At 36.4% G+C, this 24185-nt stretch overlaps 1 protein-coding gene across 1 annotated transcript; it reads left to right on the top strand.

Moving 5' to 3' along the window:
* The first annotated feature begins 3700 nt into the window (after positions 1–3700).
* LOC121368949 (voltage-dependent calcium channel subunit alpha-2/delta-2-like) lies at positions 3701–23020 on the top strand. Its single transcript, XM_041493714.1, has 13 exons — positions 3701–3748; positions 4091–4165; positions 4882–4950; positions 5822–5893; positions 8824–8885; positions 10870–10937; positions 11581–11629; positions 12312–12406; positions 13277–13367; positions 14338–14364; positions 20507–20575; positions 22328–22434; positions 22917–23020. The coding sequence occupies exons 1-13, from the start codon at positions 3701–3703 to the stop codon at positions 23018–23020; spliced, it is 936 nt and encodes a 311-aa protein (XP_041349648.1).
* The last annotated feature ends 1165 nt before the right edge of the window (positions 23021–24185 follow it).

Here is a 24185-nt window from a genome sequence, read left to right as displayed (position 1 = left end):
GAGAGCAGGTGCTAAGTTAGTGTTGTGTGAAATAGACAATGACAGTCAGTGACGAACATGTAGGATATCGTGATGAGAGCAGGTGCTAAGTTAGTGTTGTGTGAAATAGACAATGACAGTCAGTGACGAACATGTAGGATATCGTGATGAGAGCAGGTGCTAAGTTAGTGTTGTGTGAAATAGACAATGACAGTCAGTGACGAACATGTAGGATATCGTGATGAGAGCAGGTGCTAAGTTAGTGTTGTGTGAAATAGACAATGACAGTCAGTGACGAACATGTAGGATATCGTGATGAGAGCAGGTGCTAAGTTAGTGTTGTGTGAAATAGACAATGACAGTCAGTGACGAACATGTAGGATATCGTGATGAGAGCAGGTGCTAAGTTAGTGTTGTGTGAAATAGACAATGACAGTCAGTGACGAACATGTAGGATATCGTGATGAGAGCAGGTGCTAAGTTAGTGTTGTGTGAAATAGACAATGACAGTCAGTGACGAACATGTAGGATATCGTGATGAGAGCAGGTGCTAAGTTAGTGTTGTGTGAAATAGAGAATGACAGTCAGTGACGAACATGTAGGATATCGTGATGAGAGCAGGTGCTAAGTTAGTGTTGTGTGAAATAGAGAATGACAGTCAGTGATGAGGAGTGATGAGAGCAGGTGCTAAGTTAGTGTTGTGTGAAATAGAGAATGACAGTCAGTGACGAACATGTAGGATATCGTGATGAGAGCAGGTGCTAAGTTAGTGTTGTGTGAAATAGACAATGACAGTCAGTGACGAACATGTAGGATATCGTGATGAGAGCAGGTGCTAAGTTAGTGTTGTGTGAAATAGAGAATGACAGTCAGTGACGAACATGTAGGATATCGTGATGAGAGCAGGTGCTAAGTTAGTGTTGTGTGAAATAGAGAATGACAGTCAGTGACGAACATGTAGGATATCGTGATGAGAGCAGGTGCTAAGTTAGTGTTGTGTGAAATAGAGAATGACAGTCAGTGACGAACATGTAGGATATCGTGATGAGAGCAGGTGCTAAGTTAGTGTTGTGTGAAATAGACAATGACAGTCAGTGACGAACATGTAGGATGTCGTGATGAGAGCAGATGCTAAGTTAGTGTTGTGTGAAATAGACAATGACAGTCAGTGACGAACATGTAGGATGTCGTGATGAGAGCAGGTGCTAAGTTAGTGTTGTGTGAAATAGACAATGACAGTCAGTGACGAACATGTAGGATGTCGTGATGAGAGCAGGTGCTAAGTTAGTGTTGTGTGAAATAGACAATGACAGTCAGTGACGAACATGTAGGATATCGTGATGAGAGCAGGTGCTAAGTTAGTGTTGTGTGAAATAGAGAATGACAGTCAGTGACGAACATGTAGGATATCGTGATGAGAGCAGGTGCTAAGTTAGTGTTGTGTGAAATAGAGAATGACAGTCAGTGACGAACATGTAGGATATCGTGATGAGAGCAGGTGCTAAGTTAGTGTTGTGTGAAATAGAGAATGACAGTCAGTGATGAACATGTAGGATATCGTGATGAGAGCAGGTGCTAAGTTAGTGTTGTGTGAAATAGAGAATGACAGTCAGTGACGAATATGTAGGATATCGTGATGAGAGCAGGTGCTAAGTTAGTGTTGTGTGAAATAGAGAATGACAGTCAGTGACGAACATGTAGGATATCGTGATGAGAGCAGGTGCTATGTTAGTGTTGTGTGAAATAGAGAATGACAGTTAGTGACGAACATGTAGGATATCGTGATGAGAGCAGGTGCTATGTTAGTGTTGTGTGAAATAGAGAATGACAGTCAGTGACGAACATGTAGGATATCGTGATGAGAGCAGGTGCTATGTTAGTGTTGTGTGAAATAGAGAATGACAGTCAGTGACGAACATGTAGGATATCGTGATGAGAGCAGGTGCTAAGTTAGTGTTGTGTGAAATAGAGAATGACTAGTCAGTGACGAACATGTAGGATATCGTGATGAGAGCAGGTGCTAAGTTAGTGTTGTGTGAAATAGACAATGACAGTCAGTGACGAACATGTAGGATATCGTGATGAGAGCAGGTGCTAAGTTAGTGTTGTGTGAAATAGACAATGACAGTCAGTGACGAACATGTAGGATATCGTGATGAGAGCAGGTGCTAAGTTAGTGTTGTGTGAAATAGACAATGACAGTCAGTGACGAACATGTAGGATATCGTGATGAGAGCAGGTGCTAAGTTAGTGTTGTGTGAAATAGACAATGACAGTCAGTGACGAACATGTAGGATATCGTGATGAGAGCAGGTGCTAAGTTAGTGTTGTGTGAAATAGAGAATGACAGTCAGTGACGAACATGTAGGATATCATGATGAGAGCAGGTGCTATGTTAGTGTTGTGTGAAATAGACAATGACAGTCAGTGACGAACATGTAGGATATCGTGATGAGAGCAGGTGCTATGTTAGTGTTGTGTGAGACTAGTGACTAGAGCAGGTGCTAAGTTAGTGTTGTGTGAGACTAGTGATTAGAGCAGGTGCTAAGTTAGTGTTGTGTGAAACTAGTGACTAGAGCAGGTGCTAAGTTAGTGTTGTGTGAGACTAGTGACTAGAGCAGGTGCTAAGTTAGAGTTGTGTGAAACTAGTGATTAGAGCAGGTGCTAAGTTGGTGTTGTGTGAAACTAGTGACTAGAGCAGATGCTAAGTTAGTGTTGTGTGAAATAGAGAATGACAGTCAGTGACGAACATGTAGGATATCGTGATGAGAGCAGGTGCTAAGTTAGTGTTGTGTGAAATAGACAATGACAGTCAGTGACGAACATGTAGGATATCGTGATGAGAGCAGGTGCTAAGTTAGTGTTGTGTGAAACTAGTGACTAGAGCAGGTGCTAAGTTGGTGTTGTGTGAAACTAGTGACTAGAGCAGGTGCTAAGTTAGTGTTGTGTGAAATAGAGAATGACTAGTCAGTGACGAACATGTAGGATATCGTGATGAGAGCAGGTGCTAAGTTAGTGTTGTGTGAAATAGAGAATGACAGTCAGTGACGAACATGTAGGATATCGTGATGAGAGCAGGTGCTAAGATAGTGTTGTGTGAAATAGAGAATGACTAGTCAGTGACGAACATGTAGTCAGTGACGAACATGTAGGATATCGTGATGAGAGCAGGTGCTAAGTTAGTGTTGTGTGAAATAGAGAATGACAGTCAGTGACGAACATGTAGGATATCGTGATGAGAGCAGGTGCTAAGTTAGTGTTGTGTGAAATAGAGAATGACAGTCAGTGACGAACATGTAGGATATCGTGATGAGAGCAGGTGCTAAGTTAGTGTTGTGTGAAATAGAGAATGACTAGTCAGTGACGAACATGTAGGATATCGTGATGAGAGCAGGTGCTAAGTTGGTGTTGTGTGAAATAGACAATGACAGTCAGTGACGAACATGTAGGATATCGTGATGAGAGCAGGTGCTAAGTTAGTGTTGTGTGAAATAGAGAATGACTAGTCAGTGACGAACATGTAGGATATCGTGATGAGAGCAGGTGCTAAGTTAGTGTTGTGTGAAATAGACAATGACAGTCAGTGACGAACATGTAGGATATCGTGATTAGAGCAGGTGCTAAGTTAGTGTTGTGTGAAATAGACAATGACAGTCAGTGACGAACATGTAGGATATCGTGATGAGAGCAGGTGCTAAGTTAGTGTTGTGTGAAATAGACAATGACAGTCAGTGACGAACATGTAGGATATCGGCGTTATTCTGTGATGGTAAGAATGGGAAATTCTGCGAGGATTGCCAAATGAAATTTCTCATTCAGCCAGAACAGGATATAACCAGTATCCTACATCATTAACTAGTTATTATCTTTATCCTGCAGACCATAGAAATTAAGGGGGAAAGCTATTATTTCTATTATTTGAACTACATTTTATTTTGGCCTAGAGGTCAAATGAGCAATTTTGTAATGTAGCTCTGCGTGTGACGTCAAAAGTGATAATCTGTTAGTGTACATTTATGACTTTGTTTTATCCGTCATCATAATCTCTTATTAGAAACAGTGCTTGCAGGATAAATGTAAATAATTTGTTTGGTTTGTTTTTCTCTTCCAGCTCGGACCCAACGGCTATTCGTTCTCCATTAATCTCAATGGTTACATCATTTTCCATCCCAATCTCAAGTCCAGGGTAAGCTAGTTTGTGTATCTTGGCGAGGCTAACACTGGAGACAATCTAACTACGTTTTTTTGTTTTATATCCATTCATTGAAGAAATACATAAATTAGATGTGTTGAGTGTGTCGTTAAATAAATTATTTCCTTCCTTCATTAAAGAAATAAGACAAGAATTTTGTTGTTCGAGTTATTAAGAAGTTACATGCACCTTGTGTTAAGAAATTGAAGAACAGGGAACAATCAAATTCTCAGCATTTTCTTTATGATTCGCTCATTTCTTTTCAGCATTTCGTTTTCGATATTAGCTGGGTTGGTTATTATGCTTAATGCACCATTACAGTACTTGGTTGAATATGATGTCTAGATATATTTAAATAATTACTGAACTTAACAAATAAAGAAAAGCAAACTGTCAGTAACACTGTAACTAGCCGGTATGAAATGTTACATTTAATTTGGTGTCAGAGGAACTATCCAGTGGTTTGCACTCGCACACTCCATGTATGACGTAATATATATGTCTCATATCAACCCCTGCAGTTGCCCCCGGCAATCGGCAGTGGCGTGGAGATTGCCGCGGAGTTTATCATTCTCCACGGCATCTTTTTGCCTTGGACTATATTCCGGGTTTTTCAATAGCATGCTATTTTGCCTTGGACATTTTCTTAATTGCATGGTTTGGATATGTTCATTTGTTTTTACTTGACTTTGAAAATGTTTATTTTTCAGTCTTACATGAAAGACCCCCCAGATATTGACTTACTGGAGATTGAAATTAACACGCCTGAGAAACAAAAGGTAGACACCTGAAACATTAATTATAATGCCTGACAGACTCAAATATGTAACTTAAGAAACATAAGGTGACATCTAAGAAATGAAAGGTAAAACTTTAGAAAAGTAATGAAAGGTAAAACCTAAGATATGAAAGATAAAGCTTAAGAAACAAAAGGTAAAACCTAGAAATGAAAGGTAAAACCTAGAAATGAAAGGTAAAACCTAGAAATGAAAGGTAAAGCTTAAGTAATGAAAGGTAAAACTTAAGAAATGAAAGGTAAAACCTAGAAATGAAAGGTAAAGCTTAAGAAATGAAAGGTAAAACCTAGAAATGAAAGGTAAAACTTAAGAAATGAAAGGTAAAACCTAGAAATGAAAGGTAAAGCTTAAGAAATGAAAGGTAAAACCTAGAAATGAAAGGTAAAGCTTAAGAAATGAAAGGTAAAACCTAGAAATGAAAGGTAAAACCTAGAAATGAAAGGTAAAACTTAACAAATGAAAGGTAAAGCTTAAGAAATGAAAGGTAAAACTTTAGAATTTAGAAATAAAAGGTAAAACCTAGAAATGAAAGGTAAAACCTAGAAATGAAAGGTAAAGCTTAAGAAATGAAAGGTAAAACTTAAGAAATGAAAGGTAAAACATAGAAATGTTAGGTAAAACTTAAGAAATGAAAGGTAAAACTTAAGAAATGAAAGGTAACATGAGAAATACACTCTAACCACTTCAGGCTACAGACTTGTACACAAGACCAGCTGGTTTATTGCTTACAACCACCTCTAGCCTACCACATATAAATGTAACCATACCTGTTTGTAAAAACCACGAGTTCAGGTAAATCCTAATACTGTTGATTAATCTTCATGTAGATATAAAATCTGTTTTTAACTTGCAGATGCGTAAAAAGATGATAATGGAAAACATTGACACGATAACGTTGGATACGCCGGTTTTAACCCAGGACATGGTGGGTCTGCTACTGTGTACACACAGCTTCATTCATTCATTCACTCACTCACTCACTCACTCACTCACTCACTCACTCACTCACTCACTCACTCACTCACTCACTCACTCACTCACTCACTCACTCTTTCTTTCATTCATTCATTCATTCTTTCATTCATTCATTCATTCACTCACTCACTCACTCACTCATTCATTCATTCACTCATTCACTCATTCTTTCATTCATTCACTCACTCACTCACTCACTCACTCACTCACTCACTCACTCACTCACTCACTCACTCACTCACTCACTCACTCACTCACTCACTCACTCACTCACTCTTTCATTCATTCATTCATGGTGCAGGATGTAGCCCAGTGGTAAAGCATTCACTTGATGTGCGGTCGGTCTAGGATCAATCCCCGTCAGTGCATCACGATTGGTGTAACAAAGACCGTGGTATGTACTATCCTGTCTGTGGGATGGCGCATATAAAAAATCCCTTGCTGCTAATCGAAAAGTGTAGCCCATGAAGTGGCGCCAGCAGGTTTCCTGTCTCAATAGACAGGTTGTTCCGATTGTCGACAAGAATGACGTTGTCAATAGATGGCGTAACCGTACGCCCGCCATTAAGGGAGTGAAATTCACACAACAATGACATGTGACGGCATTGCATCTGGGTGCAACTTCAGTATTTATGACTTTTTTTGGAACGTTTTGTAAAAGCAAAACCAGTCTCTCGGATAATTCAACCTTATTTAAAGATTGTATATTCATGTCAGTGTCGGTGGAAATCTATGAATGATTAAAAACATAAATAATAAAACACCTATACATGCCAATACAAAAGCATAACGAATAAATTAAATACACGCAAGTGTAAATAGGTTTGATGGTTATTAAGTGAAACTTTACTGAATGTATTCTAAAATATACATGTGGTGTAAAATTTAAAAAATGAAAGACTCACCTTAGATCTAGATGCCAATGTGTAGCTGTTACTATTATTAGCTCTGGAATATTCCAGATGTAGTCACATTGGTTTGAAGTGGGGTGCAGTTCACACTGCCAAATATTGCTCTCTTATTTAGTATGGTGTTAAATGTGTGCAAATAAAATGATAAATAAATAATTTACTGATGTAACACGCATGCAGGCCACACCAATCACCACCCCACCCACTTCGTTAAATTTTAGTTTTTAATTATTATTTAAACAAATTTATTTCTTGTTTCTAGAAAAAGAAATTAAGTTAAATTAATCATCCACAATATAAAATATTAAATTGCCCTGAAAACGTGCCTCTGATTAGTTATAAAATGGTCTATGTATTAGTTAATTAAAAAACGAGCCCCTTTGACACTTACCAGTGATGCCCAAGACAAGTACATGTACAAACAAAACAGGAGCACAGGCTGGGGGGATGTCATCTGATGCCCCCCTCTGCAGAGGCTAAAATACTGTTTTAAATGTTCAACATATTAGGCTATACAGGTGTCCATGGAAATTATACTTGCTGGCATCAGTTTAAATTATTTGTTATGCTTTTGTATTCACGTGTATACATGTAGGCCTATATATGTGTAGGCCTATATACGTGTAGGCCTATATACGTGTAGGCCTATATACGTGTAGGCCTATATACGTGTAGGCCTATATACGTGTAGGCCTATATACGTGTAGGCCTATATACGTGTAGGCCTATATACATGTAGGCCTATATACATGCTTTATTATTTACGTTTTTAATTATTAACACACTTCCACCAACTTTGATATCAATCTACAATATTTAAATGAGGTTGAATTATCTGACATACTGGTTTTGCTTTCAGAAAATGTACTAACAAGGTTACTGAAATGCAACCAGATGCAATGCCTTCACATGTTATTATTGTGCAAGTTTCGCTCACTTAATGGCGGACTGATCACTTGATTCTAAAAATGGCCGCGCACAGTACTTTGATGTCACTGGCCAATAAACCTGTCTATATATGTGTGGTCCTTAACCATATGTCCGACGCCATATAACATAAATAAAATGTGTTGAGTGTGTCGTTAAATAAAACATTAACTTCTTTCACTCATCCATTCATTCATCCACTCTCTTACTTGCTTACTAAATTAGTAGTCATTCATTGTCTCAATTTCTCACTCACTCAGCAGTTACTTCGCTAATTCATGTCTGTCTGTCTGTCTGTCTCTATGTGTGTGTCTGTATGTATGTTGGTCTGTCTGTATACGAATGTCTATGTATGTCTATATCTATCTGTCTCTGTGTCTTGTGTAAGAAAGAGTGAAAATGCAGTAATTTGTATTTACCTGTGTTAGTTATTCGTGATTAATGCAGTAATTTGTATTTACCTGTGTTAGTTATTAGTGATTAATGCAGTAATTTGTATTTACCTGTGTTAGTTATTAGTGATTAATGCAGTAATTTGTATTTACCTGTGTTAGTTATTCGTGATTAATGCAGTAATTTGTATTTACCTGTGTTAGTTATTAGTGATTAATGCAGTAATTTGTATTTACCTGTGTTAGTTATTCGTGATTAATGCAGTAATTTGTATTTACCTGTGTTAGTTATTAGTGATTAATGCAGTAATTTGTATTTACCTGTGTTAGTTATTAGTGATTAATGCAGTAATTTGTATTTACCTGTGTTAGTTATTCGTGATTAATGCAGTAATTTATATTTACCTGTGTTAGTTATTAGTGATTAATGCAGTAATTTGTATTTACCTACATGTATGTTAGTTATTCATGATTAATGCAGTAATTTATATTTACCTATGTTAGTTATTCGTGATTAATGCAGTAATTTGTATTTATTTATGTTAGTTATTCGTGATTAATGCAGTAATTTGTATTTACTTATGTTAGTTATTCGTGATTAATGCAGTAATTTGTATTTACCTATGTTTGTTTGTTTGTTTTATTAACAGAAATACATGTACAGTGACACGGTTACCTACAGCTTTACTCCAATCAAAGGAACCTCATTCAGGTAAAACTCGTTAAAATACAAACACATCAAAGGAACTTCATTCAGGTAAAACTCATTAAAATACAAACACATTTCAAATTGAACATTTTACCTGCTGATAGTTTAGACCTGGTGGAAAGAGTACTTTGAAGTGAGGGGAGCTAAACATATATATATATATATATATATATATATATATACTGTATAATATTTGTGCTTGTTTTAGGAGAATCTTTGTTACAATGAGTAGGGCTTGGTTATAGAATGTGTGATGGATGATTGGGGGAATCATCGGATGTGTGTAGGGGAATTCATAGAATATGTCTGAAGGAGTTATAGAACATGTGTGAGGGAAACGAAAGAAAGAAATGTTTTATTTAATGACACACTCAACACATTTTATTTACGGTTATATGGCATCAGACATATGGTTAAAGACCACTCAGATTTTGATAGGAAACCCGCTGTCGCCACTACATGGGCTACTCTTTCCAATTAGCAGCAAGGATCTTTTATTTGCGCTTCCCACAGGCAGGATAGTACAAACCATGGCCTTTGTTGAACCAGTTATGGATCACTGGTCGGTGCAAGTGGTTTACACCTACCCATTGAGCCTTGCGAGCACTCACTCGGGGTTTGTAGTCAGTATCTGGATTAAAAATCCCATTCCTCGACTGGGATCCGAACCCAGTACCTACCAGCCTGTAGACCAATGGCCTAACCAAGACGCCACCAAGGCCAGTATGTGTGAGGGAGTTATAGAATATGTGTGAGGGAGTCATAGAGTATGTGTGATGTAGTTATAGAATATGTGTGAAGGAGTCATAGAATATGTGTGATGTAGTTATAGAATGTGTGATGTAGTTATAGAATATGTGTGATGTAGTTATAGAATATGTGTGAAGGAGTTATAGAATATGTGTGAAGGAGTTATAGAATATGTGTGAGGGAGTCATAGAATATGTGCGATGTAGTCATAGAATATGTGCCATGTAGTCATAGAATATGTGTGATGTAGTTATAGAATATGTGTGAGGGAGTCATAGAATATGTGTGAAGGAGTCATAGAATATGTGATGTAGTTATAGAATATGTGTGAAGGAGTCATAGAAATGTGCGATGTAGTTATAGAATATGTGCGATGTAGTCATAGAATATGTGTGATGTAGTCATAGAATATGTGTGAGGGAGTCATAGAATATGTGTGAAGGAGTCATAGAATATGTGATGTAGTTATAGAATATGTGTGAAGGAGTCATAGAATATGTGTGAGGGAGTCATAGATTATGTGTGAGGGAGTCATGGAATATGTGTGAGGGAGTCATAGAATATGTGTGAGGGAGTCATAGAATATGTGTGTTGAGAAGGTGTTTCAGAATGTGTATATTGGGAGTGTTACAGACTGTTCACACAAATATAACCAATGTAGGGGACAGGTTTTCTTACTGTTGTCTTGTGATTCACTGCACAGCATTCAGAGATTAGAATACCATTCTAAAATATTAAATAATGGTTGCTATTCTATTTTCATATTGATTACCAGTTGACACTAATCTAATTTTTTATAATAAAATCTTCCTAAGCTCATGGTATAGGTCACAACCAGAGCATAGTCTTAGATGCAAAATGTTACTCTAAAACAGTATTGTATGATAGTGATTGTAATAATATTACATGACTAGGTAATTGAATGGATGTTTTTATGTTGGCCTTGGTAAAGGTCCGAGGTCAGTTGTATTGGTCTAAGGCAGGCTGTATTGGTCCTAGATGTTATTGTATTGGGTCATTATGAGGATGTATGACATACATGTAGTCCATTTGCAACACATTACAGCTAGATAATTAATAATATATGTTGTTTAGGCGGCTTCTTAATGCAGTGAGGGTTACAAATGTATAAAAAGAGGGTGTGGCTATCAAACTGAAAAAAAACTGGCATGTATGTATAAAACGTTGATTTTTTTCTCTCACTTATTCACATGTGTTTTTCTCTCTTTTTTTTCAGTTTGGCTATCAGTGTTCCATCATATCAGAAAGAATACCCCAGATTTAAAGGCAAACTAATTCTGCTTGGTATGTACATGTATATAATTATTAAATACAGCCATACATTGTTATTGCTATTTCTTATTTCACAAGCCCAGGATGTCTTGATGGAGAAATTGTCACATGACAAAATGTTTTCCACCAACTATTAGTATTATGTTTATTTTGAGGTACATATTTTGGTCCCTTCCACATTAAGATAACAAAGGTTGACATATCTTATTTTTTTGTGAACATCTTTAAAAAGATGTTAAAAAGAACTTTTATTTTTGTGTTCTAAATCCAGTCCTCACCTGTAATCTTTATATGAAAGAAGTATTAAACCTGCATATTAATATTTTGTATTAACTGTAATTTGGGTTTTTTCTATGTTTGGGACTTTAACACATAAATGAATAATTGTGCAATTAAAAACATTTTGTACTTAGCATGTCAGTAATACATGTAGTAAAACATGGGTAATTTGATATACAATTAACAGGGTTCAATCAATTACGTTTAATGTTAAGGGGAATAACTCTACCCCATGTGTTTAAGTGAGTGACATCTTGTTTGTTTTTCTTGTAAAGTGTCTCCAAGTTGTTTGTGGAAGTTTGGTGATTACCTCTGATAAACTTGATTAAAGTGATTGTCGATACACTAAATAGGTTAATACTTGCTTCATTCACAGATCCATCACTTTTGAAGTCAACAAGCTGGACCAAATTTGCCGCTCCGTGGTGAGTAATACAGTGTACCGCAGTGTGTTATGCTTCAGATATTTTCTTATATCCAATTAAAATTCAAGCACGCTGTCCTGGGCACACACCTCAGCTATCTGGGCTGTCTGCCTAGTACAGTGGGTTAGTTGTTAATTGATAGTGGTTAGTGAGAGGAAAGAGGGTGTAGTGGCCTTACACCTATCCACTGAGTCGTTAAAACTCACTCTGGGTGGGAGTCAGTACCGGGCAGCGAATCCTGTACCTACCAGCCTTATGTCCGATGGCCTGACCACGATTCCACCAAGACCAGTGATATTTTAATACTTTGTATTCTATTTAGTTAACCACATGCTATTGTTAAGAGTTATGATTCATGAAAGGAGTTTGGTATTTTTCTCTTTATGGTGACTTCCTTATTTTACTTTTTATTTTTTAAAAATGTTATAGCTACATGTATGTCAGTGGAATACTTTTTTATTATTGTGAAGAGGTTGATGAAATTTTTAACTCGAACTGGGAGTTTTGACTGTTATAGAAAATTATTTAGCTTTCGATTGGGAGTAATGTTTTCACAAAATATATAAATAAACTTGATTGGTGAGTAGGATTTACATAGAGTTGATAAATTAGTTGAGATGTGTATTCTATCTCCCTTGTTTGTACTTGTCTTATATCTAACACGTACGTGTGTTTCTAACAGGAATTATCACAAGAACCAGACCAAGCTGGAAAACGAGACGATAACTGTGGAAGAAATCGCTGCACTGTTGAAGTCGGATCCCGATCCCGACAAGTGTACGTGTAGTATATAATTTACTTACCCAGGCCTCTGGACGTTTTAATGTCGAGAGTTTAAGCACAAACTAAACTAAAGTAAAGCAATCTTAAGGCAACAGTTTATTAGGGTTTAAGTTGACACCCCCCAAAATAACCCCAACAAATTAACAATTAAGTGAATTCTGAAAAAAAAACCACACCAAAAACCACATAATTTAACATTTAAGTTTCAGTTAGGCAAACAAATTATAACAAAATTAACAGTTTTTACAGAATTGAATTTATTTGATAGTCGAATAATATTTTTAATTTTAATTTCAATGTAAATTTGAATTTTAAATGAGATTACCATCAGGCTTGCATAGGTTAATGTTTTTGACATGGAGATGGAGGCATCTGATGGAACAACCAAGGTAAATAACTGCACAGACAGTTCTGTCTTTTATCCTCTGTTTACTGCGTATCGATTCAGAAATAACTGCCGACCTTGACCATTGTCGCATTTCGCTTTATTCATGTATTATAAATTAGCTTTAATCCACACAATATAATGGTCAGTTTTTAAGAAGCATATTGTTTTATTGACATTGAAATATTTAAAAAATGTTAATCAAAATGTGTCTAAAACGTAACATGTTTCTATATGAGGTTTAGAATTATTCATTATAGAGTAACGTGTCAATTCATTGATTAATCTTTAACACCAATGAACTGTATCATTATATGAATGTGTGATGTGTTTCAGGGAATCTCCAGAAACTAAAACTTAATATCGTGTTTGTATATGAGATTTAGAATTATTCATCATAGAGTTAATACCTGTTTGTCGGTTCCATTTCATAAATGGACTACACAATGTCATGTATATATGTGTGTGATGTGTTGCAGGGAATCTCCAGAAACTGTTCCACCTGTACTGGGATCTGAAGACCATCAAGGAAGCCGAGACTTTTTCAGAGATGATCAAGGGGAAACTCATGTGAGTTGAGCATGAACATCTAACTCCATAGTTTATTATATTCTGTCTGTCATCTATGCATATGATCCTCATTTTTTATTGTATAGTATTCCTGGCAAATGGTGACTTTAAGGACCTTTGAGAAGTGATGGTATTGACAATTATCATCCTTGGAATGTTTCTAGCCTTGTATATCAAAGGCCATGGTATGTGCTATCCTGTGTGGGATGGTGCATATAAAAGATCCCTTGCTACTAAATGAAAAATGTAGTGGGTTTCCTTTCTAAGACTATATGTCAAAATTACTCTAGCTCTAGTGGTGTTGTTAAATAACACAAACTTCTTCTTCCTTGGAATGTTGAAAGTATTTGGTAGTTTTACAGGATTTTTGTGAGATTTCAGTCATGGGCAAATTGCCAATTGCTAATTAAAATCAAAATACATTCTTATAATTGGTAATAATTTGGTGAAAAATAACAGTAGGTTTATGCAGATTTTAAAGTTTAAGAGTTGATTTGGTGAATTTTTCTACTCGGCCAGAGCTGGCTGTCTCTATCCAAGACATAATTTTTTGATTGCTGTAGTGTTTTTTCAATATCTAGTTCAAACATGTGAAATTTATTTCTAAGTCTATAATCTCATACAGATTCAACCCGCACTTCAATTTAGTGTTTGACATGAGTCTAAAAGCACCCATTATTTTGTACTTCCAATCATTGTTGATGGATATATGTCAGCTTCTTCCCATCCAATTACAGGTACATGGCCCATGTCCTGTCTGCAGATTCTTTTTCTGCTATTCTCAGATCTCCCTGTCTAGACCAAATATTCAAATGTTTTGACACCAATAGCCACAGTTTAAAATGTGTTGAGGTGACGTTAAGCAAATATTCCATTCCTTTTTTTCCTACTGTATATTTTTTCAATGATTAATTTTGATGTTTTAGATTATTGTTTTTGTTTATGGTTTTATGTGACTGTATTATTTCAGGTCAAATGACAGCAGTACAAATTCCAGGTTATTGTTTGATTACTTTTACTAAATTATAACAAGCTACTGATACCTGCTTTGAGGAATGGGTTTTCTTAACATCTTTTCTGATTCCTTGTTAACCGTGACCCTTCATAGTTCGCAAGATAACATTAGTTGCTATGTATTCAAAGCTCGGTGATTGGTGAATTGTTTGCAAGATAACATTAGTTATTCAAAGCTCGGTGATTGGTGAATTGTTTGCAAGATAACATTAGTTGCTATGTATTCAAAGCTCGGTGATTGGTGAATTGTTTGCAAGGTAACATTAGTTACTATGTATTCAAAGCTCGGTGATTGGTGAATTGTTTGCAAGGTAACATTAGTTACTATGTATTCAAAGCTCGGTGATTGGTGAATTGTTTGCAAGATAACATTAGTTACTATGTATTCAAAGCTCGGTGATTGGTGAATTGTTTGCAAGGTAACATTAGTTACTATGTATTCAAAGCTCGGTGATTGGTGAATTGTTTGCAAGGTAACATTAGTTACTATGTATTCAAAGCTCGGTGATTGGTGAATTGTTTGCAAGGTAACATTAGTTACTATGTATTCAAAGCTCGGTGATTGGTGAATTGTTTGCAAGGTAACATTAGTTACTATGTATTCAAAGCTCGGTGATTGGTGAATTGTTTGCAAGATAACATTAGTTACTATGTTCAAAGCTCGGTGATTGGTGAATTGTTTGCAAGGTAACATTAGTTACTATGTATTTAAAGCTTGGTGATTGGTGAATTGTTTGCAAGGTAACATTAGTTACTATGTTTAAAGCTCGGTGATTGGTGAATTGTTTGCAAGATAACATTAGTTACTATGTTTAAAGCTCGGTGATTGGTGAATTGTTTGCAAGATAACATTAGTTACTATGTATTCAAAGCTCGGTGATTGGTGAATTGTTTGCAAGATAACATTAGTTACTATGTATTCAAAGCTCGGTGATTGGTGAATTGTTTGCAAGATAACATTAGTTACTATGTTTAAATCTCGGTGATTGGTGAATTGTTTGCAAGATAACATTAGTTACTATGTTTAAAGCTCGGTGATTGGTGAATTGTTTGCATTTCTGGCCGTCTTACTTTTCTTGAAGGCCCAGACCCTAGTTTTAGCCGATGAAAATGGACATTAAGTTGAGTTACTCTACAAACCTGCAACACATTTGGATAAAGTTATAACAGAATCAAAATAAAGTCTGTGATGTTTATATTAGGAAATACTGTTTAAAAATAACCATTACTTCTGAGACGAACATGCATTTTTAGAAGGATTAAAAATGCATTTTGGGGTACTACAAAAACTTGCATGACCAGAACCACTCAGGTGTATGAAAATTAATATTGTAAATGATAATATGTAACTACTTTGAATTTAAAATATTTAAAAAATGGCTTTAATGGTGAAAAATATGTTGTAGTGTTTAAAAACTAAGGTCTGTGACTTTAATATAGAAGAGGCAAAACCAGACTATAAAACTGACATTGATGTACCGTTTTCTTGACAAATGATTAGCTGTTGTGGATCTGGTTCCTCAGTGAACACAAAACCATTCTGCACATGATCCCATTTTCACTTTTCATGAGGCACTAGAAGATGTTTCCATAATTATTTTTAACCAGCTTTTCAGAAGTTTTAAAGTATTAAAGTATATTTTGTTAGTGCATGAAGATTTTCTCCCAAATTGTTTTGGGGTGGGGTTTTATTTTGCTATATTTAATGTACACTCTTATTTTTACTTGATTTTGTGGAGGAAGTGTGCATAATAAAAGTTTAAACTATGGTCTTCCCCAGCTACAGGCCTGACAAAATGATCTAGTTTAAACTATGGTCTTCCCCAGCTACAGGCCTGACAAAATGATCTAGTTTAAACTATGGTCTTCCCCAGCTACAGGCCTGACAAAATGATCTAGCAAGATAAAAGTATTTAGGTGTTTGAAACATTTTCACTAGCAACTGTACTTTATTTTTAACTTAATGGTAGTGTGTTAATTTAGACCTTACCCTATCAGTAGTTGGCGACATAATGCATGTACCATCATAAGTTAAATTAAATGCTTACCCTCAACTAGTAGTACAGTTCCATGGTATGTACTGAATACCGAAACAGCCAATCAAATGTAGTAGTTCTTCCCAGTGGTATAGGTTGATCATAGTCACATGACCATGACATGACATTGCTTGCAGGTGAATGATTGTATTCATATTAATCTCTCTTTAGGGAATGGTTTTTGGCCTAAAGAAAACCCTGCATGTCCATTAAAAGATTGCATTTGACTAATACCTACAGGATGCTGTGTTTTAATGACATGAAAGTTTGTTGTCAAGATGATATTATTTAATATGTTTAAACCACTAAAAGTATTTAACTGATAAAGGCTTTTTATTTCACCATAGTTACTGATATAATAATGAATGTCAATTCCAAGTTTTCAATTCTTTGACCTTTTAACATGGTGGAGGGGGTTTTAATTTTGGATGGGGTTTTTAAAATTTATTTTTTAAATTGTTTTCTTTTGTTGTTTTTTAATCCCCCTATTAAAAATCAAATACTGTAAATCATGTAATTAATACGTCATGATATTATTGCGTCCGTACATGAGTGAACAAAAATGTGTATTTTTATTAATGCGTCAGGCAAAAGTCCACATCACATAAAAAACACAGTTGTGTTGTCATTATATTGTTTGGGCTTCATCTTTCATGTCAAAAGAAATCAGTAGTTGTTTTCACAGCTACTACATAATCTGAAGCTAATCGCATGGTGGGTCGACCAGGAAGCCCTAATTACTTAAAGTAGTGTAATTAGTATAACTACACCTTATTGTTAAGGGTATGCCTCGCACTTTTGTGTGGTGATTGCTTCTAATTAATCCACCAGTAGGAATAAAAGGTAAACGGGTCGCTATTACAGGGCACAATATTTCAAGTAAATACGCACAGAATGTTGGTTACGGTTATATAATTTTCTACTGTTTCATTTTTAAAGGAATATATTTAGTAATAAAATTTGTTAATTATAATTTTACAAATGTTCAAAACAGCTTAAATATATACAGTAATCCAGAAGTGTAAGAAAATTTGAAAAATACTCACATCGCAAAATGAGCTTTTAAAAACAAAACATTTGGAACATCACTGTATTATATAACCGCTATGATATTCCAGGGAAGTGAAAATAGAATGGCATCATCGAAATGAAAGAAAGATTCTTGAAGTATTCACAAAAAGACGTTAACAAAAATTGTTTTCGTATTTTGTTTCATCTTTATATTATAAAAGTTTTATTTTATTTAGAAGTATTATAGTAAAATCCTGCACATTTTTTGTATTGGGAATGAGACTAAACAAAATGCATCAAGTTATTATTGCGTCGATGTGTTCGCCACATTTTTCGCATTAATTACTTGCTTGCATTAATTTCATGATTTACAGTACACCATTTGTCTGTTATCTCAGAACGTTGTCAGTTGTCCATTAAGGATTTTTCCATCCCAACCAGTGATCCACGATTGGTATATCAAAGGATGTGGTATGTGCTGTCCTGTCTATGACAAAGTGCAAATAAAAACATTCCCTTGATGCTAATTGAAAAATGTAGCAAGTTTCCTCTGAAGACTACAAGTCAGAGTTACCAAATGTTTGACATACATGTATGATAGCTGATGATTAATTAATCAGTGTTCTAGGGTGTAGACTACAAGTCAGAGTTACCAAATGTTTGACATACATGTATGATAGCTGATGATTAATTAATCAGTGTTCTAGGGTGTAGACTACAAGTCAGAGTTACCAAATGTTTGACATACATGTATGATAGCTGATGATTAATTAATCAGTGTTCTAGGGTGTAGACTACAAGTCAGAGTTACCAAATGTTTGACATACATGTATGATAGCTGATGATTAATTAATCAGTGTTCTAGGGTGTAGACTACAAGTCAGAGTTACCAAATGTTTGACATACATGTATGATAGCTGATGATTAATTAATCAGTGTTCTAGGGTGTAGACTACAAGTCAGAGTTACCAAATGTTTGACATACATGTATGATAGCTGATGATTAATTAATCAATGTTCTAGGGTGTAGACTACAAGTCAGAGTTACCAAATGTTTGACATACATGTATGATAGCTGATGATTAATTAATCAATGTTCTAGGGTGTAGACTACAAGTCAGAGTTACCAAATGTTTGACATACATGTATGATAGCTGATGATTAATTAATCAGTGTTCTAGGGTGTAGACTACAAGTCAGAGTTACCAAATGTTTGACATACATGTATGATAGCTGATGATTAATTAATCAATGTTCTAGGGTGTAGACTACAAGTCAGAGTTACCAAATGTTTGACATACATGTATGATAGCTGATGATTAATTAATCAATGTTCTAGGGTGTAGACTACAAGTCAGAGTTTGGTATACATGTATGATAGCTGATGATTAATTAATCAGTGTTCTAGGGTGTAGACTACAAGTCAGAGTTACCAAATGTTTGACATACATGTATGATAGCTGATGATTAATTAATCAGTGTTCTAGGGTGTAGACTACAAGTCAGAGTTACCAAATGTTTGACATACATGTATGATAGCTGATGATTAATTAATCAGTGTTCTAGGGTGTAGACTACAAGTCAGAGTTACCAAATGTTTGACATACATGTATGATAGCTGATGATTAATTAATCAGTGTTCTAGGGTGTAGACTACAAGTCAGAGTTACCAAATGTTTGACATACATGTATGATAGCTGATGATTAATTAATCAGTGTTCTAGGGTGTAGACTACAAGTCAGAGTTACCAAATGTTTGACATACATGTATGATAGCTGATGATTAATTAATCAGTGTTCTAGGGTGTAGACTACAAGTCAGAGTTACCAAATGTTTGACATACATGTATGATAGCTGATGATTAATTAATCAATGTTCTAGGGTGTAGACTACCAAATCAAATTCCATACACAACAATAGTAACATGTGGCTAAAACTCCCACCTGCAGCGTATCAATCGACTAATACACCCTTAAAGTGAATCAGAACAAATCCCATAGACTACAGTAGTAACATGTGGCTAAAACTCCCACCTGCAGCGTATCAATCGACTAATACACCCTTAAAGTGAATCAGAACAAATCCCATAGACTACAGTAGTAACATGTGGCTAAAACTCCCACCTGCAGCGTATCAATCGACTAATACACCCTTAAAGTGAATCAGAACAAATCCCATAGACTACAGTAGTAACATGTGGCTAAAACTCCCACCTGCAGCGTATCAATCGACATAAACACTATAAATATGAACACTACCACCCCTCACCCTTAAAGTGAATCAGACAAAAATATGGATGAAGCTGCTCATTTCAGAGATAACGAGTAGCGTCTATGACTACCCTAGTTCCACACAAAAGTTGAGTACTTTTTTTTTACAGGTACCCCATACATGTTTCAAGCACAAGGCTACTTAATACAGTGGTACTAGATGAAATAAAATTGCATACCTTTTTGGTCCAGATGAAACTAATTTTTTTTTTACAATAAAAACACTCACATTTATCACCAATCACAGGACTTCACTTCTCTATCAAAAGTTGGGTGCTCCTCGAACTTTGACCCAGCTGGAAGTTGTTTGGTTTAGTACTAAACGAAACTTTAACAAGGTGCATGTGCATGTGTAATTTGATGATTCAGCTGGTGTGGTGCTAATTCTGTGAAGAAGACTGTCTTGTTTTGGGCATGAGGGTATGCAGTGATTATGTGACAATGAGTAAGAATATATTTAGTAAATACCAAAGTGAAAATGCATTTTGCCTTCCTCCATAGTTGGTGTTAAAACATTTCAGATAAAATTTTATTTGTTATTATATTTACATTTTTAAAGCTAATTATCTCCGATATGTCTATTTACATGTACCTACATGTATACTCGTTCTTTTACATTTATTGCTTTTAGTTTCTCATCGGCTTTATTTACTGATCTGTAATGTAGTAGTCATTGTATTACATACACAGTCAATTAGTTATGTTCATTCATTATTCTATCATTCATTCTTCACTCATTTGTACATTCCATTCATTGATCCATTGATTCAGTCATTGACTAATTCCAAATGATGTTTTTATTTTCAGTGACACTGATGGCCACATCCTGTCGTTTATCAGTACAAACGGTGGACTCACCCAGGTGTTTGCATCCAGGTAAGTTGCCTGTCGTTTATCAGTACAAACGGCGGACTCACCCAGGTGTTTGCATCCAGGTAAGTTGCCTGTCGTTTATCAGTACAAACGGCGGACTCACCCAGGTGTTTGCTTCCAGGTAAGATGCCTGTCGTTTATCAGTACAAACGGCGGACTCACCCAGGTGTTTGCATCCAGGTAAGTTGCCTGTCGTTTATCAGTACAAATGGCGGACTCACCCAAGTGTTTGCTTCCAGGTAAGATGCCTGTCGTTTATCAGTACAAACGGCGGACTCACCCAGGTGTTTGCATCCAGGTAAGTTGCCTGTCGTTTATCAGTACAAACGGCGGACTCACCCAGGTGTTTGCTTCCAGGTAAGATGCCTGTCATTTATCAGTACAAACAGCAGACTCACACAGATGTTTGCTTCCAGGTAAGTTGCCTGTCGTTTATCAGTACAAATGGCGGACTCACCCAGGTGTTTGCTTCCAGGTAAGTTGCCTGTCATTTATCAGTACAAACAGCAGACTCACACAGATGTTTGCTTCCAGGTAAGTTGCCTGTCGTTTATCAGACCAAACGGCGGACTCACCCAGGTGTTTGCTTCCAGGTAAGTTGCCTGTCATTTATCAGTACAAACGGCGGACTCACCCAGGTGTTTGCTTCCAGGTAAGTTGCCTGTCGTTTATCAGTACAAACGGCAGACTCGCACAGGTGTTTGCTTCCAGGTAAGTTGCCTGTCGTTTATCAGTACAAACGGCAGACTCGCACAGGTGTTTGCTTCCAGGTAAGTTGCCTGTCGTTTATCAGTACAAACGGCAGACTCGCACAGGTGTTTGCTTCCAGGTAAGTTGCCTGTCGTTTATCAGTACAAACGGCAGACTCGCACAGGTGTTTGCTTCCAGGTAAGTTGCCTGTCGTTTATCAGTACAAATGGCGGACTCGCACAGGTGTTTGCATCCAGGTAAGTTGCCTGTCGTTTATCAGTACAAATGGCAGACTCGCACAGGTGTTTGCTTCCTGGTAAGTTGCCTGTTGTTTATCAGTACAAACTGCGGACTCGCCCAGGTGTTTGCTTCCAGGTAAGTTGCCTGTCGTTTATCAGTACAAACGGCAGACTCACCCAGGTGTTTGCTTCCAGGTAAGTTGCCTGTCATTTATCAGTACAAATGGCAGACTCGCACAGGTGTTTGCTTCCAGGTAAGTTGCCTGTCGTTTATCAGTACAAACGGTGGACTCACCCAGGTGTTTGCTTCCAGGTAAGTTCGTAATTGGAATTCTCTGTATAGTGGACACCCTGTATAGTGGACACTGGAACCACTGCCTGTAGCGGGTTTCTTCTCTTATTCACTAGATAAAGATTGACTCTTAAAGTTATATAGTATGTGTTTGACATGTGAAGATATGTCCTGTGACTGAACAGTGTGCTGGGGGGATGGAGGGGGGGATGGTTGTGTGTTAACCTTCCTCTCCTTTAAATCTGAATCACAGTTTCCATTTTACAATTTATAAAATATTTCTGGCTTTTAATATGACATAAAATACCATTAAATGTTTCACTGGTACCTACGGGTTGTTATTTAGCAATACAAAGAATAATTGCTTCCGCTGTAAAAATCATTGCGATGTGGCCTCAAGCTTATAAAACATTTTGAATCTAAGACTGAAGAATTTAATGTCGTGAAAACACATACAAATTGCATGTGTGTGGCATCATTATAGATTTGTGTGTTTGCTTTCAGAGTAAGACCATGTTGTTTTTATTGTTACAGGGACAATATATCATTTGACTACTTCGTGGACCCCATGGAAGAGCCCTTCTACCAGCGAGCGCACCACTCGAACAAATACATCTTCCTTATTGAACCATTCTCTAAAGGTACACACAGCCATCTTGTTTGGCACTAATTAGCTATTTATAGGATATTAAATGAGCTTCCATTTCATATCATGTTTATGTCCCGAGTGAAATATTATATTTCCTTTGTCACGAGCTATAGAAAGTTATTTTACGAGAGACAAACATGATACAAAATGTTAGCTAGTTTAATATCTCATTTATTACCTATTATCGATCATCGATGACGTCAAAGTGTTACGTCCGACTTGGCGTTCTAGTGGGACGTTACACTTTGATATGTACCAAGATATTTTTAACCATATGGGTAATAATTTTAATTCTGTTGTTTCTAGATTGATTATTCCCCCTTATCTTAACTTTTTGTTTGTTTACTCAAATGTTATTTTAAAAAGTAGTCATAATAATAAAATTTGTGAAAAGTAGAATGTTGTGTTGGTAATAGTAGATAGCAATGTGACCAGTTGAAAGTGAAAAATCTAAATGGAATTGTTTGTTTTCAGCATATGAAGAAGGTAATTCAACGTATCCTCCAAACATCACGGTAGTCAGATCGATCCCAGTGACTGACAGCAATAAGAGAATCCGATACAAGACCGCCGGTTAGTTACATTGATATGAATCTCCCATTCATAGACAGATCAGATCAGTATATTTCAGGCACTGTGTCTTTGTGTCTTGTATGACCATGTGTTAGTTACATTGATATGAATCTCCCATCCGTAGACTTGTCAGATCAGTATATTTCAGGCACTGTGTCTTTGTGTCTTGTACGACCATGTGTTAGTTACATTGATATGAATCTCCCATCCGTAGACAGGTCAGATCAGTATATTTCAGGCACTGTGTCTTTGTGTCTTGTATGACCATGTGTTAGTTACATTGATATGAATCTCCCATCCGTAGACAGATCAGATCAGTATATTTCAGGCACTGTGTCCTCATGTCTTGTACGACCATGTGTTAGTTACATTGATATGAATCTCCCATCCGTAGACAGATCAGATCAGTATATTTCAGGCACTGTGTCCTCATGTCTTGTACGACCATGTGTTAGTTACATTGATATGAATCTCCCATCCGTAGACAGGTCAGATCAGTATATTTCAGGCACTGTGTCTTTGTGTCTTGTACGACCATGTGTTAGTTACATTGATATGAATCTCCCATCCGTAGACAGATCAGATCAGTATATTTCAGGCACTGTGTCCTCATGTCTTGTACGACCATGTGTTAGTTACATTGATATGAATCTCCCATTCATAGACAGATCAGATCAGTATATTTCAGGCACTGTGTCTTTGTGTCTTGTACGACCATGTGTTAGTTACATTGATATGAATCTCCCATCCGTAGACAGATCAGATCAGTATATTTCAGGCACTGTGTCCTCATGTCTTGTACGACCATGTGTTAGTTACATTGATATGAATCTCCCATCCGTAGACAGATCAGATCAGTATATTTCAGGCACTGTGTCCTCATGTCTTGTACGACCATGTGTTAGTTACATTGATATGAATCTCCCATCCGTAGACAGGTCAGATCAGTATATTTCAGGCACTGTGTCTTTGTGTCTTGTACGACCATGTGTTAGTTACATTGATATGAATCTCCCATCCGTAGACTTGTCAGATCAGTATATTTCAGGCACTGTGTCCTCATGTCTTGTACGACCATGTGTTAGTTACATTGATATGAATCTCCCATTCATAGACAGATCAGATCAGTATATTTCAGGCACTGTGTCTTTGTGTCTTGTACGACCATGT

This window comes from Gigantopelta aegis, chromosome 3, assembly GCF_016097555.1.
Source record: "Gigantopelta aegis isolate Gae_Host chromosome 3, Gae_host_genome, whole genome shotgun sequence".
NCBI lineage: Eukaryota > Metazoa > Mollusca > Gastropoda > Neomphalida > Peltospiridae > Gigantopelta > Gigantopelta aegis.
Note: the sequence above shows the minus strand (reverse complement) of the source record. Positions and strands in the feature narration are given on the sequence as shown.

Excerpts from the sequence above, each read along its gene's own strand:
- LOC121368949 (XM_041493714.1), top strand. The coding sequence starts at position 3,701 with ATGACAGTCAGTGACGAACATGTAGGATATCGGCGTTATTCTGTGATG. Across the intron at positions 10,938-11,580 it reads AGGCAAACTAATTCTGCTTG|ATCCATCACTTTTGAAGTCA; the intron begins GTATGTACATGT and ends CTTCATTCACAG. Across the intron at positions 13,368-14,337 it reads ATGATCAAGGGGAAACTCAT|GTCAAATGACAGCAGTACAA; the intron begins GTGAGTTGAGCA and ends GTATTATTTCAG.